We start from the raw sequence: 16,572 nt of genomic DNA on the forward strand, positions 1-16,572 counted from the left end.
TTAGATGGTTTAAGCATAACATACCGTAGGAAGCTCAGGCTATCACACTTGATATGTTGTGAATTTCTTTCTTTTGTAAAAGTTGGTTTCCAAATGTCGTACTGAGCGAATGCTAATGTTCCTTATCCAAGATCACGTCCAGTACATCTCGTCTGTGATCCACAAAGGGAAACAGCGCCTGAAGAGGAAATATGGAGTTCAGTACATTCTGGATACCATTCGCACGTACTACAGGTGAATTTGGATTTTGATTCTGCGGAGAAAACGGAATGTGTTGTGAAATACATTTCCTTCATGTTTCATATGCAGCGCGGAGAAAGATGGCGGCTGTCTCAGTGACGAGAAGCAGATGATTCAGACGAGTTTGTTTGCGTTGCTGAAAGACTTCCTCAGGTCTCCGACAGCTGAGGAGCTCCATAGTGTACTCGCTTACATTCTGAGTGCGGGAGATGAGCAGCAGGTACTGATCCCTTGTCGTTTCGGGGGATTTTTCGTGATACGTTGCCGGCAAAATGATCCCGATTCACATTGACCTGCATGATAGATTCCTGGGCAGTATTTGGTGATGGCATCATTTCTACCCCGTGGCGGGGCATGGACCATGGGAGAATTAATTTCATTTAGGTGCAGATCTGAAGAAAAGTGCGGTCAGGATTGCTTTTTTGTTTCTGCTACGGCAGTTTCGGTCCTTGATTTTACAAGCTGTGTTGCAATTCATATAATGTAGAGGGGGAAAAATTCCTGATTGCACATGCAGCACATAACACTTTGGGTTGTGTGTTTGTTAGTGAGTAGATTCTGGTGTAAAACAGTATAAAATTGCAGTTCTATGATATTGTTTTCCATTGATGTGGGGCAAATTTTTTTCGAGGAGGAATAATGAATGAATCCTAATGGCAAAATTATGGTTTATGCAGTAGGCGAATTGGACGTGGTGTTCAGTGCTCTTCTTTGTGCCATTCTCGTTTGCATATTATATGAATAGAATTTTTTTGGGGGGCGTGGGGGGACACTTAACATGTCCCTCCCGAATTCAACCCGACACCTCTTTCTTGGGCGTTTTTGTTCAGGTGGTAAAGGCCCTGGAGGTGCTTTATGAGCTTTTCCGGAGCAGCCCCCCTCGTGAACAGGTGCAGGCTGTGCTTCTGGAGTGGGGAGTGGAACAACTTTATAGTCTCCTTCTCAACCCGAGCTTTGGGGACCGGGCCAGAGAGATGGTCTTCAGGGTCAGAGTAGTTTTGTTCTTTCCTTCTTTCTTTCTTTCTGTCTGTCTCTTCTCACTCGTGCCTTCTCTCTCTTTAAAACAACCTCCGTCAACACCATCCGGCATCATGCATTGTGTCTGCAGGTTTTATACAAAATCCTGAAGAGCGAGCGTGTGTCCGAGCGCAACAAGCAGCGCCTCAAACTTAAGGACTTTGGCTACCTTGGCCTGGTGTTTTTCCTTGAAGACCTTCCCGTGACCATGACGACTGTGCGATGTCTGTACGAGCAGGTCCTTGCGACAGGTATTTCAATTCAAACAAGAGAGGCCTTTATTCTTCTTTCTGCCTACATTCTTGCTGCTGGAGGCTGTAAATTTCCCCAGTGTGGGACAAATAAAGGATATCTTATCTTATCTTATCTTTACAATCGTAAATGGGAAGTATAAGACAATGACATCGCTCGCTTGGATGAACAACAACTGACAGCAATCCAATGAAAACTAAAAACAATGATCAAAGTCTTCCCTTTTTTGCTCATCCTTTTATGCTTCCTTGTTGCTTCTTTTTTTTTTCCAAACCATGACTACTTACAATTTTTTGTGATTAGAACAACACAACCAGTCAAAAGGTTTCCAATGCGTCCAAACCTTTGACTGGTTATGTAATTCTTTAGGTGAATTTAGTTGCTCTGGTCTTTTTTTTTTTTAATCCAAGTAAAATGAAAGGGATTGAAATTAGTCAACGCAGTATCGCCAATTAACTCATTCACTCCCAAAGACGTTTTTAAACGTTTTTTCAGACTTAGTCTAGAATTGGCTGGTACTGAATGAGTTAAGCCCCAGCATCACATTACAACGTTGAGTGGTAAATACGGAATCATTTCCAACGACCGCGTCTGCATGCCCCCCCTCAGACACGAGCCCGAACTTCAGAGACCTCCTAGCTGTGGTGTGTCTGTCCCACCGGGCTGACCTGGCAGTCCGCCTGGATGTTTGTCGCAAGGTCAGTCTGACCTTCTGCCACTCTAGCCTCATCTTCATCAAAGCAATTTTCGCTATTGGCGCAAATTATCCTCACATCTCCTGTGGTTCTGCAAACAGCTCTTTCACCTCATCTATCTCAGCGAGGACTACGTGAAGCAGCTGGCCAAACAGCCCGGTTGGCAGGATGTTCTCACCAAACTTTATGTGAAGGAGTCCTACGAATCGTTCGCCGCTAGCCTCTCGGGATCCACCGAGGCCAACTTCCGGCCTCTGTTGCGTCGAGACCCGAGTCTGCTCATCGAGGATCCGCGTACGGGCATCTTCCTCAACTACGGTACCTCGCAGGAGGAGGACGACGACGAGGAAGAGGAGGACGGCGTCCAACGAGATACCTCCGAGGGATTTTCCGATTTATCCCAATCACCGCCCAGTGGCGTGGGAGGCCAGCTAAAGTCATTCGATTCTACAGACCAAGAGAGTCACTCGTCCTCCCTCTCCAATTCCATCGTGGTGGATATTCCCTCGTCTCGCGTCGATGAGGAAGGGAGAGATTACCAGCCTTTCTCCCCGTACGGAACGTCGCCACCTTTTGATTTGGAACTAGGCAGCATTGGAGAGACGGTCACCCCAACAAGTAGCCTCACAAACACACCATCCCCTCTGGAGTACAGCAAAGCCTTTCCGCCGCAGCGACCCAGAAAAAGCTCCAGTCTATCCAATGTTTTGGACCACGCCAGTTACGGGACAGACCCTCCCACCGGAGACTCGATCTCCAACACGTCCAATCCACAGGTTTGGATAATGACGGTCATATCTTGAGCTTTATCTCCGAAAGCTTTCTGGTGTTTTCTGTGAGGCTTCGTGTCTGAGTGTTGGTTGACTTTTAGCAGACGCCAGAAGAGGAGCTCTGCAACCTGCTCACCAACATTATCTTCTCGGTGCTTTGGAGCGGCAGTGGGGCGGACGGGCCCGAGGATGTGGTCTGGAGAGAGAGGGGCCAGGTGTTTTCTGTTCTCACTAAACTGGGTTCCTCCTGCCAACTGGTCCGCCCGCCCGATGACATCAAACGGAGGTTATCTTCTCTCACAAGCCGTTTGATTATAGCCCACCAGGAGGATAGAGACTTGTTTCCGACACGTGACGCTACTTGAGATCGTAAGACCGGTCAAAAGTGGAATTGCTATCCTCAATTTTGAAGTTCCATTTTCTTCCATGTAATTCGAAAGGGAATGCAGTTCAGTTCTGTTAAAAGTTTTTAGCTGACCTTGTTATCGGCTTTGTGGTCATCTGCCATGCATTTGCAATTCTTGAACCGATTGAATGCCATTTCTTTATAAAGCCACCAAATCAAAATTTATGCACAAGCACTTTTCATATGAATCAGGATTCAATCAGTACTCACAATACATTACAATGATGCCTTTGAACAGGAATAAACCTTGCATCAAAAGATTTGCTGGGGTGGCCACTCATTTGGACCAAATTGCCGGGTTTAAAGTGAAGCCACTTTTATGCTGTTTTCCAGATAATTTGGCAGAGCAGCAGCCGGACATGAGAATGTTTTATTATTATTATTTTTTCGCTTGTCCATTTTAGACGTAAGTCACAACATTAGTGTGTACATTCACACGGTCATTGCGGCTGACATTGATGGCATCATTAAATGTGTGGTGACATCACTGTGGCAGCGACAATATCTTGGAAGGCAGTAAATTCACTTTACTAACTTGACACTACACGACTTGACAAAAATATAATAGAAACATTATCAGTACATGTTTTTGTCACAATATCGTGAGGAGCCGTGACAGTTTTTACGCTCTAAGTTTTATGACATTACGTGGTGCTGTGCCACACTGTGTGTAACAGTCTGCTGGAGATGATGCTGGAATCGTCTTTGTCCGACCTGAGGGACGCCCAGGGTGTATTCCTGCCTTTTTGTCCCAGCCTGGTGAGGCTCCTCAGGTTGCTGCAGGACTTCCTGTTCGCCGAGGGAACCAACAATCATACACTGTGGAGTGAAAAGGTGCATCCGACGGCCTGCCTCACACATCGTTTGGATTTTTTTTCTCACACTCAGTCCAAATGCTTGAAACTTGATACTGCTGACAGTATGCGGTGAGAATTTATCAGTTTGAATGCCATTATTATTTTACATGCATTTCTTAGGCAGCGTCATGCCGGGTTGGTGACTCAGTAGTGTATTTGTATCCATTCAAGCCTCCCTAAAATACCGTCATTGAGATGAATTGGTTGCATCATTGTTAAAATTCTAGTTCAGATCAGGTTCAAGTTCTTCTGGTTTGAAATGAGGTCTACGCTTTCACTGCGAATCCTTTGTTGATATTCGCTTCATCACAGATCTTCGAAGGGGTTGTGAACCTACTGGACAAGTTGCAGGCCTGGCACAGCACCCCCGGTAACCCCGGAAGCACAGAACTGAAGGAGATGTCCCAGATCGGCCTACGCATCATCACTGGCTATATCCAACAGCAGCAGTCACAAGTTGGTTGTCCCTTTTATCGCCTGCAATATTTGACTTACGTTGAAGGGTTCACACAGACAGAGGCAGATTACAAATACCAGACCTTGTAGGGGTTTCACTTCAAAGACATTTGAGTCATTCATCTTGTGAGGAGTGTTGGGTATGAAAGGGTAGCTCCTCTCTGAGTTGTGACTGCCGTTGCTGTAGCACCGTGGGACTGAGCGATCATAACTGAAGCAACCACAAGGCTTCCGATCACATGATTTGTTGGTTGAAATACTCATTTGCGGAGAAAGCCATTTATCAAAATACATCAAATGAATCGTGCTGTGAACCAGTAGATGTGTTTGCTGTTTAATTTAAAATAAGTCTGTGTGATGTAACTGCAGTGTTTGTATTTTTTTAGATGTGTATTTTTCTTCCTGTGATAAGGTAATGCTAAATCATGACTCATGTCGTCCTCCACATGTATTTATCCTTCTGATAAATACAGTACTGTATATATGAAACATTGCAGATACGAGTTCACATTCTACTATCTCATAAAATAAAAACAGAAAGCAGTTTTGTTGACCCTTTTGCACTCCCGAAAAACTACAGCAAAAAAGCATTAAAATTTGTAAGTGTAGTTTAAAGTGGTGTAAATTGCGCCATACTGAGAAATGTTCACAGGATTTAAAGACATGAAGTTCCAATTATTTAATGAAAGCAACTTTTCTTGATGTACGAGTTAGTTATTGTTCCTTATCTGTTGAGATAGCACGTTTTACTGACTCACAATGTGCTGCATAGAATGCCCGAAAATAGAGACTCACAAGTTTAGCGATTTCAATTGACGCCACTTAAAAAGTCCTCCGGCCTCCTCAGGTGTGTGTGATGGCCTTCGTGAAGCTGCACAGCCTACTTCAGACTGTGCTGTGTCTCAGCTGGGAGGAGGTCTGCTTCCTGCTAGGCCGCATTGGCGCCCCCCTGTGGCCAGACAAGGACGCGACGGACATCAACAACACTGAGCATGCGGAGATGTTCTCCCAGGTGGTCCCGGTGGTGCGAGCCCTCCTGGACCAGCATGCAGACCCAATTACGGTCCAACAGCTGCTCCCTAGTCTGCCCATCACCAATGGCAGCACCACATTTGCCCAAGATCTGAAGGCCTACTGCCACACGCTGGAATGGCAGAGCTTTTACCAGCAGCAGGTCAGCAGCTGTTATTGTTTGACGAGATTCAACGAAAGTTGCCTACTCATCATACAAATCAATATCTTTCCAAAACAAGGTTATGAAAACAGTTTTGAACTCGCACCAATGGAGTTAATATATTTCAACCCGATGTCAGTTTGAAATCTCTCCTTGCAAGTCTGCACGCGTGTCTTTGTTCAGGGCGCGACACAAAACAACATGAAGTTACAAATCCCCCTCAGTGTGTATAATAAATCCAGTACATTGAATGAAAAATATCTCCACATTTGAGCTTTTCCCCTTTTATAGCCATCCAAAAAAAAAAAAAAAAAAAAAAAAGATAAGATAAGAAATCCTTTATTAGTCTCGCAATGGACAAATTCAGCAGCAAAGTTATGAAAGGAAGAAGTAGAAGAACAAAATATAGGAGCTGCTGGAAAGGCAGCCACTCTCGCGGCGCCATCTTGAAGTCAAAATATCAAACTAACACAACGCAACACATAAGACACAGACAGTCGTGCAATCGTAATCACTTTTCCTGCATACATTTTGTTGTTGTGTATGACAATAACTACGTTTTATTGTTCCGTTTCAAAGTCACAAGCATATATGCAAATATTTTTGTGTTCACTAGCAGGATATTTTAAATAAGTCGTTGCAAATACAGTACAATTGCTCTACCACTTTATCCAGTGGTACTGGAATCAATTAATAAATTGAAAAAAAAAAGGTAGCCAATCTTACGTTAAACATTTCTGCCCCACTACAAACCGCAACCACCAAAATAAACAGAATGTTAAATGTTTATCTGTCTAACATTATCCATGTTAAGAAGTTAGTTTTAAAGTGATGGTTTTTCAATTTTATTGTTGGGTGTTTTAACGTGCCCATGATCAACAAGTTCAAAGATCTCAGTCTTGGGTGCTGCGATAGTATATTTTTCTGCTTCTGTTTCTGTGCGCAGGTTCGGCCCACCATGGAGCAGTATGAGTTGGACACGTTTGGACGGAGCCATGACATCATGTCCAATTTCTGGAATTCCTGTTTCGATGACCTCATGAGTACGGCCTTCAAACGAGACAAAGACAGATCGGACAGTAAAGCAAAGTTTCAGGTGGGAGTAACGTGCAGCGCTCCCTCCCGTGGGTAACCGCAACACTCGACCTCTCCGCTTATCCGACAATGATGTGCACGGTTACAGGAATTGATCGTCGACCCCTACCTGAAGCGCGTTCGAAGTGAGAACGGGCGCTACGTCGGTTGGCAGAAGCAGAGCTCCAACCAGCAGGGGGTGGTGTGGCAGCACTGGAAGGCTCTGCGAAGGCTGTTGACCAGCGAAAGAGCAGTGTGGGCCAAGAAGTATGACTTCCTCTCAGCCACTGTTATTTTTATTCGCTTTACCCAAACATGCTTTACATTCCTTCTGACAGTCTGCTTTGCCACTTCCCCCTGGAATCTGTTTGTGCCTCAAAGCACTCTCCTGCTTACTCTTTGCAGCCCGGCTGGCCTTCAGCTCTTTTCCACTCTCACTGCCTTCCTGGTTATTTTCAGAGACAGAGAAACACATGCTTCATTTGTTTTTCTATACGTTCTGCAGAAATCAGCCTCAGGTCAAGTGGATCCTGTCCAGTGCAGAGACATATTCAAAAATGCGCCTCAAACTTGTTCCCAACCACCATTATGATCCCCACACAGAGGCCAGTGCCCAGAGGGACAACATGGGTGCGTAACACAGTGGACCATGATGCATTTGGCCGGTTTAACAAAAAAATCAATTCAAAATACAATGATGACATTCTTTTTCCAGGAGTGGACAGTCCACGTTCCGAGCCTCTCCCTTTGGCTGTTGCTAAACAAGCCAAAGTGAGCGACATGGAGGACGACCAGTTAGGAGATGAGGATCTTGTTTTTTTAGATAACAAGTGAGTTCACGAACGAAACGTGCACTTCACATTCAGCTCTTGATAAGAACACTTTTACAACAGGCTGGCAAACAGTATATCCAATTCAAATATTCCGTTCTCACTTTTGCATTTAGTGTGGAGGCCGAAGACGAGAGCCAAAAAGAAAAGCTGGTTTTATCCGAAGACTGCGAACTCATCACCATCGTAGCCAAGGTTCCCGGCCGCCTGGAGGTCACCACGCACCACCTTTACTTCTACGACGGCACCATTGAGAAAGAGGAAACGGAGGAGGGTGAGCAATATACATTGCATTGAATACACATATACCTGTACTGTGTGTGTGCGTGTGATACTTACTTTTGTGATAGTATAAAAGTTCCCAAAGAGAGGAGAGGGAGGAGTGTCTGTTGTTTGAAAACCGAATCCACTAATTTAGCTACCCGTTCTTTCTTGAAACCTTCAATTTCAACAGTGGTTTATTATCTTAAACAGTAACACTCAACAAATAATTAGGAAAAAAAAACTTGAGCAATGCTTCCCATGAAGTATGGCAAAAGCGTTCAGTAGGTTTATGGTTGTGGCCGTTGTTTGTCGTGATGTAGAACTGCACTGCATCAAAAAAGTGAGTTGGGTTTTTTTTCTTCCAAATATATTGACTTCATTTAGCAACATGAGGACAAAATATAATGTGGAGCACTTATCACGATACAATGCAGCATCATTGTAAAACTACAGTAAGGAACATATTGTTTGCAAAAAAAAAAGATAATTACTTCCAGAATGTTGGATTCTGCATTTTCATTGGATGCCGTTAGATGTGGCCGGTGTATATAATGTTGTGGCCATGTGAGAATGTCGTAAGTGGTATTTAAGTCTAAGTATGGGCATGACTATTGTCCATCCCTGCAGGGATCGGTTTCGACTTCAAGCGACCTCTGTCTCAGCTCCGAGAGGTCCATTTGAGGCGCTACAACCTGCGTCGTTCTGCACTGGAGCTTTTCTTCATCGACCAGGCTCACTACTTCATCAACTTCAAGAAGAAGGTGATGTCGAGTTCACAGCATTTGACACTTTTGCCCAATTCAAGATCTCAGAACAGACTCTTTATCTTTCCTCTCCTTAGTTACGTAATAAAGTGTATTCAAGGATTCTGGGCCTGCGCCCTCCCAACCTTTTTTACTTTGGATCCCGATCACCTCAAGAGCTGCTGAAAGCATCGGGCCTCACACAGGTGTTTATAGACAATTTTAGTCTCTCATGTAGGATTATTATTTGCTAAATGTCCCGTCTCGTGCTGATCTGTTTCTCATGTGTTGCACAGAAATGGGTCTGCAGGGAAATATCAAATTTTGAATATTTGATGCAACTCAACACCATCGCTGGGCGCACTTACAATGACCTATCGCAATATCCTGTGGTAAGACCACACATGAGAGGAGAGACAAGAGAGTGGAGGCAGTGCGCGCACCCACGCACGCACACACACACACACACACACACACACACACACACACACGCACGCCACAAAAGACGTCCGTGTTGTCTTTATTCAGTTCCCCTGGATACTCTGCGACTACACTTCCCCCGTTCTGGATCTGGAAGACCCGACAGTTTTCCGAGACTTGTCCAAACCTGTTGGTGTGGTCAACTCTCGCCATGCGCAGGCGGTCAAAGAGAAGTAAGTTGGCCTTCAAGCTCTTTTTGTGACGAACAGTGGTGTACAACCAAAAAAAAAAAGATGTGACAGTATTTAGCAAAATGGAGCAGTAGTAGTTTATCTGTGAGGACAGTTTCTTCAGAACAAGGTTTTGTTTGACGTACTGCACAATAAAAAAAAAAGTAAAATAGCCACGACGCAATATGAAATACACATGAACCGAGTCTAAGTTGAGTTCGCTTTTGAGGGGTTGCAATTAGCATATCATAAAAATGGTATTCATACTCGCAGTAGTGTAAATGTACTCCAGCAATAACCAAAGGACGAAAAGTGCATAAAATTGGTCATCATAAAAAGACGCTGTTGTGTTTTCATGACATATCAAGCACAACACTCACTGTTCGGATGAAATTAATCTGCTATTTAACAGTACTAAAAACGCTTGCAGTTAAGCGTTACAGTGCTGCACATAAAAGGTGTCTAATTATTTAAGTACAAGCCAGTAAACTGAAGAAAAAAAATGGACACAAGGAAAACATGAAACGAGCAAATCGAATCAAAACCAAATCAGCAAAAACACAGATCATGACAAATTCATACGCAGTTCGTTATTCAACTTCAGCTGTCGTCTCAGTGAGGAAAAGAGACTTCATATCTCCTGCTAAAAACCGCTCGTCAACTGACTAGAACAAGATATTAGTCTTGGATTCACTTTTTTATGGTGAGGAACACCCAAGTCGAGTGCGTTTTCGATTGTGGACTTAAAACAATAGCGGGGAATAATTGGCCGATGCGTCCTTCATCACATCTTGAAAAATAATCAACGTCATTTTTTTTTTGGGGCGGGCATTTGTCAAGGCACCGCCCACCAACTTGCAGCACAATGCTGTCTTTGGCTAACTCATTGTTTTCCACCAGATATGAAAGCTTTGAGGACTCAACGGGCACCATCGACAAATTCCACTATGGCACACACTACTCCAACGCAGCAGGAGTCATGCACTACATGATCCGCATGGAGCCGTTTACCACGCTGCACATCCAGCTGCAGAGCGGCAGGTGGGAACGACATCAAGGTGTAGCAAGCCACGGCGGGCAGGTCCAATCCTAAACGGACACGTGATCAACTACGTTTAGGTTCGACTGCGCGGACCGACAGTTCCACTCGGTGGCGGCAGCCTGGCAAGCTCGCATAGAAAGCCCAGCTGATGTCAAGGAGCTCATCCCGGAGTTCTTCTACTTCCCAGAAATCCTGCAGAACATGAATGGTGCGTTTCGGGTTGATGTGCGTTGCACTGATACATGACACCAAGCACGACGTACCTCACTTCTTGTCGCAGGCTTCGACCTGGGATCCCTGCAGATGTCTCAGGATCCGGTGGAGGACGTTCTGCTGCCCCGCTGGGCCACGTCGAGGGAAGACTTCATCAGAAAGCACAGGAAAGCTCTGGTGAGAAGTTGGCGTGCGATGCTCTTCCCACAGCTCCTTCCAAACAACTCTTCAAGTTGACATCACTTGATTTGACTTCAGGAAAGCGAGTATGTGTCGTGTCATCTACACGAGTGGATCGACCTGATTTTTGGCTACAAGCAGCGAGGCGAAGAGGCAGTGAAAGCCCTCAACGTCTTCTACTACTGCACCTACGAAGGTACGACACGATTTTTCGTCATCAGGAAAAGAAAAGAAATCGAGCTTATCATTTCATGTTTTTTTTTTTCTCCAGGTGCAGTAGATCTGGACGCCATTGCGGATGAGACAGAGCGCAAGGCACTCGAAGGCATCATTAGTAACTTTGGACAAACGCCCTGCCAACTGTTGAAGGTGCGACTTTCAAATGAGCTCATAACTTCTCCCTTTACTTTTTGGACTATTTGTTAGTATCTCGTGTCCTCCCCTGAAAAGCTGCAGTCACATTTTCATCTGCAAACAGGAGCCTCACCCACCTCGTATGTCAACTGCAAATGCTTCGAGGCGGCAGTCCCGCATGGACACTCTGCCAGTCAACATCTTTGATCACCTCGATAAGCTGCGCCCATTTGTGGAGGTGAGCTTACTGCATCAACACATCTGTCCAGGTTTGTTATACTGACTGTCACCGGGCTGCTTTCTCATGATGACACGCTCGATTCTTCAAGAACTGAATCGGGCTGTAGCAATAGGCAGTTACTTGATCATATTGCAAGTGTTGTGGGTGTTTGAATATGAACACGTTCAGCTCAGAGCTTCAGATTTGGCTTCCTTTCATTTCCCCCTTTTCCAGACATTCATTTATTTGTTAAGATGATTTATCCCTGATGTTCCTGTAGAAACCATTAAATTACTACTAATATTGTTACTATTAGGGCGGCCCGGTGGTCCAGTGGTGAGCGCGTCAACCTCACAGTGCAGAGGTCGTGGTTTCGATCCCGAGTCCAGCCTTCCTGTGTGGAGTCTCCCGGAGCCTGTGTGGCTTTTCTCCGGGTACTCCCGTTTCCTCCCACATTCCAAAAAAATGCATGGCAGGCTGATTGAACACTCTAAAAATTGTCCCTAGGTGTGAGTGTGAGCGTGGATGGTTGTTCGTTTGTGTGTGCCCTGTGATTGGCTGGCAACCGCTTCAGGGTGTCTCCTGCCTCCTGCCCGAAGACAGCTGGGATAGGCTTCAGCACCCCCCACTTGTGAGGACAAAGCGGTTCAGAAAATGGATGGATGCATGGATTGTTGATATTATTATTTTTATTATTATCCATCCATCCATTTTCTAATTCGTTTATCCTCAAAAAGGTTGCAGGGCGTGCTGGAGCCTATCCCAGCTGTCTTCGGGCAGTAGGTGGGGTACACCCTCAATTGGTTGCCAACCAATCGCCGGGCACACATAGACGACCAAGCATTCGCGCTCACAATCACACCTGGGGACAATTTAGAGTCTTCCATTAACCTGCCATGCATGTTTTTGGAATGTGGGAGGAAACCGGAGTACCCGAAGAAGACCCACTCAGGCACGTGGAGAACATGGAAAAACTCCATACAGGAAGGCCAGAGCCAGAATTGAACCCATCATATTATTATCATTATTATTATTTTATAGCGTATCGTGACCTGTACTGGTTTGTCTAATCTCAGGTGGTGAGTGATGGCATTCCCCTAGTCCAGGCGGTCGTACCAAAGAACCAGAATCGGTCCTCCATCATCCATGGCTCCGATATACTGGTACAGTTTTGCTCAACACCTTCACCGCGGAGAGAGCTCACCAGGCTTAAAAAAATAATAATAATAAAAACCACCTTTCATTTTTTTAATCAGCTTCCTTTTTGTACTTCCAGGTGACAGTGAGCTCCAGTGGCTTGATAGGGACACATAGCTGGCTGCCATATGACAAGAACATCGCCAACTACTTCACCTTCACCAAGGACCCAACCATTAATAATCCCAAGTGATTGCATTTTTTTTTTACACTTGTGCTGTAAATCATGTAACGATTGGGTCAGAGATAAGAAAAATGCCCAGATATTTTAATCATCTCACCAATGTCAAATAATATGAGATGATTATTACATATCACACACAAGTCTCATAAATAACATAACATAAAGTAAATAATCTAATCTTCATCTTTTTTACTACATTTTAAGACCATCAACAAAATAGAGAACATCTGTGTGCTGTTTTTCTGCAAGAAAACATCTGGGATGTTTCGGGGCCCATCCTTTTAAATTGACCTTGAACATGAATAACAAATACACATTCCCCCAAAAACTCAAACAATGTGGTTTGGATCCATTTGGAGATGTCATTTTCTTCGAGTGACGCTTTTAATGCGCTCTTTATAATCACTTTCAGGCTACAGCTCACATGCACTCGGTCTGTTAATTTTCAGGACCCAACGTTTCCTTGGCGGACCTTTCTCACCCGGCGTGGAGATCAATGCTCAGGTTCTGGTGGTGTCGAATGATGGACGTCTGCTGTTTAGCGGAGGACACTGGGACTGCAGTCTGCGGGTCACCCAGCTGGGCAAAGGCAAGCTGGTGGGCAGGATCTGCCGGCACATTGGTAAGCGCGAACTTAGTGGACACTGCATTAGGCACACCTACACAAGTACTGTTTTGACAAAAACAAAACAAAATTTAATATAACAACATGTACAGTATAATGTGCAGATGTGTTTTAAATTTTAAATTCAGCGGTTCGTGAACTTCTATACAAGTTGTTGAATGAATACCGCCCCAACCGTGTGAATCAAATTTTGGATTTTTAATTTGTGTGTTTCCCCAAAGATGTTGTCACGTGCTTGGCTCTGGATCTGTGTGGCATCTACCTCATCTCAGGCTCAAGGGACACATCCTGTATTGTGTGGCAGGTTCTACAGCAGGTAGAAACAAAAAAGAGGGTCAGGCATGTTGGTGCATCCGGGTGAGATAAGGATCCTGTGAACTTCACCGAGCATTATTTTCCCATTTTAGGGTGGCTTCTCCAGCACGCTGTCTCCTCGACCCATTCAGGTGCTTTGCGGACACGACCAAGAGGTTACCTGTGTGGCCATCAGCACAGAACTGGACATGGTTGTTTCAGGCTCAAAGGTCTCAAAATAGCTAATACAAAATACACACATTTTTATATGCAGTACATACAATACAGTATGACTCAGAAACATTAGTTGGATTGTGTAAAAAAACTCAGGTAAAAATGTACACATTTGTACTACTCACTGAATAAAACAATGTGTTAATGAGGCATAGGTTGCCATTTTCTTCCTGTACTGTTATCAACCACCATTGGCACATTTTAGTACTTTTATGGGAACTTACAGACGGTAGTAGCAAACATGATAGGTAAATATAATAGTTGGGTGAGGTGTTAAGTAGGTAGGTTGGTATATAGATGGGTTGGTGAATAAGTCGATCAATAGATATCTGGTTAAGTCGATTGTAAATAGGTAGTTAGCCAGCTAAAATGGGTAAATTTCTACAGTAGGTAGTGAGTAAGTTAGATAGAGAAGATGGGAATTAGCATTAGCAGTTAATAGGTAGGTCGGTTAGTATGTACGAAAGTATGTAAGTGGTTGGTCGTTAGGTGATAGCTAGGTAATAACTAACTAAGTGCTTGTAGCTAGGTAGGGTAGACAGGTAGATTGGTAGTTTATGGTACAAGGTAATTAGGTAGTTTGGTTGGTACAGAGGGTTTGGTAGATGATACGTCGGTATGTAGCCAGCAAGCAGCTAGCTAAGATGGTATGTGGCTCGGTACAGTATGGAAAGTAGAAAGGAGACAAGAACATTTGTAGGTAGGTAGGTTTTAAGTAGGTGATAAAATAGGGAAGTAAATTATGTAAATGGTTTGTTGGTGACAAGAAATATTTGTATATGTAATTTTTCAAACTGTGAATAGCATGTTATATACTCTCTTGGTTGTTGACTTGTAGGACGGGACCGTGATCGTGCACACGGTCAGACGAGGCCAGTACCTGAGGACCTTGAGGCCCCCAGGTGAGCCCTCCCACATCTCCCAGCTGCAGGTGGGCATGGAGGGCCACGTGGTGGTTCAGACTTCGAGGGGTGAGCCATCCAATGATATGAAGGTACGTGAACACAGCGGGCAGATGATTACTTTTTGTTTACAGTCAACTACTTTTCTCAAATGGTGCTCATTCACAACAGGGGATGGACTCCATCCATGTTTATTCGGTCAATGGCTGCCTGTTGTCTTCCTTCAACATGGAGGAGCAAGTGTGCGCTCTCCACCTGGTGTCTGAATACATCATGCTGGGCACCATGCAAGGCAGACTACACGTCCGCCAGCTGTGCAGGTAGATACCGCTAAACCTCTAAACTACACAGTTTCAGAAGTCCAGAAACCTGGAAGTTGAGTTGAGGAATTTATGAACTCAATCAAAGTTGGCCTTCCACTAGAATTCATGAGACTTGTTCACCCCATCACTCTGACTAATACCTACAGCACAATATATATTTCAGCGTGAAAACAGATTTTACCTATGGTGATTAGAATTAGTATCATATATTTAAAAATGTAAATTGTTTCGGACCGTAATCAACATGAATGATGAATGGAATAAACATACTTCCCTATAATTGAAAGCAAACTCCCTCAGTCCTTTTGTGTCTTAATGGATTCCACCTGGATTTTCCATGTGTGCCTCGACAGTGTAGTGATTGATTTATTGGCTCAAAAAAAACCCATTTACGTTTCGTTGCTTCGGATGAATCTGCAATGTAGCGGGGGGTTTTTCCCCCCACGTCAAGTTTCATTTCCATTTCCATGCATGGACATTTTTACTGTCTTTGCAGTACCCACCGCACACCCCAAATGCAGGTACTGGAAAATTGCCCACTGCTCCAGTGTATCATTTTTTGTGTGTGGGTTATGGCCATTGTATAATGTTCGACCTCTGTGACTCAATGGTCCTCAATTCGATTCCCATAAGGAACAAATATTTCCTGATCCAGCATACCACATCATCTGTTTCTATCTGCCTATTCATCAGACAAAGAAAGGAACAGCTCATCATCCAAAGCATGTCACATCTCAAGTATCATCTATTTTACATTTTTTGAAAACCTTTATGATGTGTTTCATTGGTTATAGTAATGATAAATATTCGATATGCAATGAACCCCATATCTTAGAGGTTTGACATTCTCAAATGTGTCTTTTTGGGGAGCTTATCTAGCATGATTCAATGAAAAATGTACCGAATTCCTGTTTGATCTAATCCATTGTTGACAAGCAACTGTGTTGAGGTGATGTTGAGCATCCTTTTGTCAGGCCAAAGTGCGTTTGTTGGGGAAAAAAATTGCATCTGCAAACGTTTTGGGGTGGGTGTCAATTACTTGGCACTTTATCTAGTTATCCATCCAGTATCTCCCGACATCATGTCTTTAAAAGCTTCTTAGGAAGACTTATAAGAGAATGCTTTTTTATTTGGTTGTTTTCTTTGTAACAGCCTGAATGCCGCGATCCCACCCTTGGCCTTGAAAGTCCCCGTGAGGAGCGTGTTTGTCACGAAAGAGAACAGCCACATCCTGGTGGGCCTGGAAGACGGGAAGTTGATAGTGGTGGGGGCGGGAAAGCCGGAGGAGGTGAGAACCAGGACATGAAGCGCTTGTGAGACGTGGGAGCTGTGAATGGAAGTCGTCTCGGTCACGCACATGCAAAAGTGAATGAGTG

The 16,572-nt window shown here is 44.3% G+C and overlaps 1 protein-coding gene across 4 annotated transcripts in view; it reads left to right on the top strand.

The window, feature by feature from the left end:
- Nucleotides 1-16,572, top strand: part of nbeal2 (neurobeachin-like 2) — a 40,265-nt gene that overhangs the window by 21,682 nt on the left and 2,011 nt on the right. For 3 of the 4 annotated variants that reach the window (XM_086113118.1, XM_086113122.1, XM_086113120.1), the window contains 33 exons: nucleotides 132-234; nucleotides 310-460; nucleotides 1,071-1,226; nucleotides 1,349-1,508; nucleotides 2,119-2,207; nucleotides 2,306-2,980; nucleotides 3,076-3,260; nucleotides 4,058-4,214; nucleotides 4,550-4,693; nucleotides 5,541-5,867; nucleotides 6,814-6,963; nucleotides 7,051-7,208; nucleotides 7,447-7,571; nucleotides 7,657-7,771; nucleotides 7,888-8,045; nucleotides 8,663-8,796; nucleotides 8,877-8,984; nucleotides 9,075-9,170; nucleotides 9,307-9,431; nucleotides 10,329-10,469; nucleotides 10,548-10,678; nucleotides 10,751-10,860; nucleotides 10,942-11,059; nucleotides 11,135-11,232; nucleotides 11,342-11,455; nucleotides 12,514-12,600; nucleotides 12,714-12,823; nucleotides 13,268-13,440; nucleotides 13,665-13,759; nucleotides 13,851-13,967; nucleotides 14,810-14,965; nucleotides 15,045-15,193; nucleotides 16,349-16,484. In XM_086113118.1, the coding sequence (XP_085969244.1) occupies nucleotides 132-234; nucleotides 310-460; nucleotides 1,071-1,226; nucleotides 1,349-1,508; nucleotides 2,119-2,207; nucleotides 2,306-2,980; nucleotides 3,076-3,260; nucleotides 4,058-4,214; nucleotides 4,550-4,693; nucleotides 5,541-5,867; nucleotides 6,814-6,963; nucleotides 7,051-7,208; nucleotides 7,447-7,571; nucleotides 7,657-7,771; nucleotides 7,888-8,045; nucleotides 8,663-8,796; nucleotides 8,877-8,984; nucleotides 9,075-9,170; nucleotides 9,307-9,431; nucleotides 10,329-10,469; nucleotides 10,548-10,678; nucleotides 10,751-10,860; nucleotides 10,942-11,059; nucleotides 11,135-11,232; nucleotides 11,342-11,455; nucleotides 12,514-12,600; nucleotides 12,714-12,823; nucleotides 13,268-13,440; nucleotides 13,665-13,759; nucleotides 13,851-13,967; nucleotides 14,810-14,965; nucleotides 15,045-15,193; nucleotides 16,349-16,484 (5,051 nt within the window). The remainder of the gene's footprint in view (nucleotides 1-131; nucleotides 235-309; nucleotides 461-1,070; nucleotides 1,227-1,348; nucleotides 1,509-2,118; nucleotides 2,208-2,305; nucleotides 2,981-3,075; nucleotides 3,261-4,057; nucleotides 4,215-4,549; nucleotides 4,694-5,540; nucleotides 5,868-6,813; nucleotides 6,964-7,050; nucleotides 7,209-7,446; nucleotides 7,572-7,656; nucleotides 7,772-7,887; nucleotides 8,046-8,662; nucleotides 8,797-8,876; nucleotides 8,985-9,074; nucleotides 9,171-9,306; nucleotides 9,432-10,328; nucleotides 10,470-10,547; nucleotides 10,679-10,750; nucleotides 10,861-10,941; nucleotides 11,060-11,134; nucleotides 11,233-11,341; nucleotides 11,456-12,513; nucleotides 12,601-12,713; nucleotides 12,824-13,267; nucleotides 13,441-13,664; nucleotides 13,760-13,850; nucleotides 13,968-14,809; nucleotides 14,966-15,044; nucleotides 15,194-16,348; nucleotides 16,485-16,572) is intronic. The other variant, XM_086113119.1, reaches the window with a different exon arrangement.

This window comes from Hippocampus guttulatus, chromosome 6 (genome assembly GCF_054856545.1).
Source record: "Hippocampus guttulatus isolate MCC_2025c chromosome 6, RoL_Hgut_1.0, whole genome shotgun sequence".
In the NCBI taxonomy this organism is placed as follows: domain Eukaryota; kingdom Metazoa; phylum Chordata; class Actinopteri; order Syngnathiformes; family Syngnathidae; genus Hippocampus; species Hippocampus guttulatus.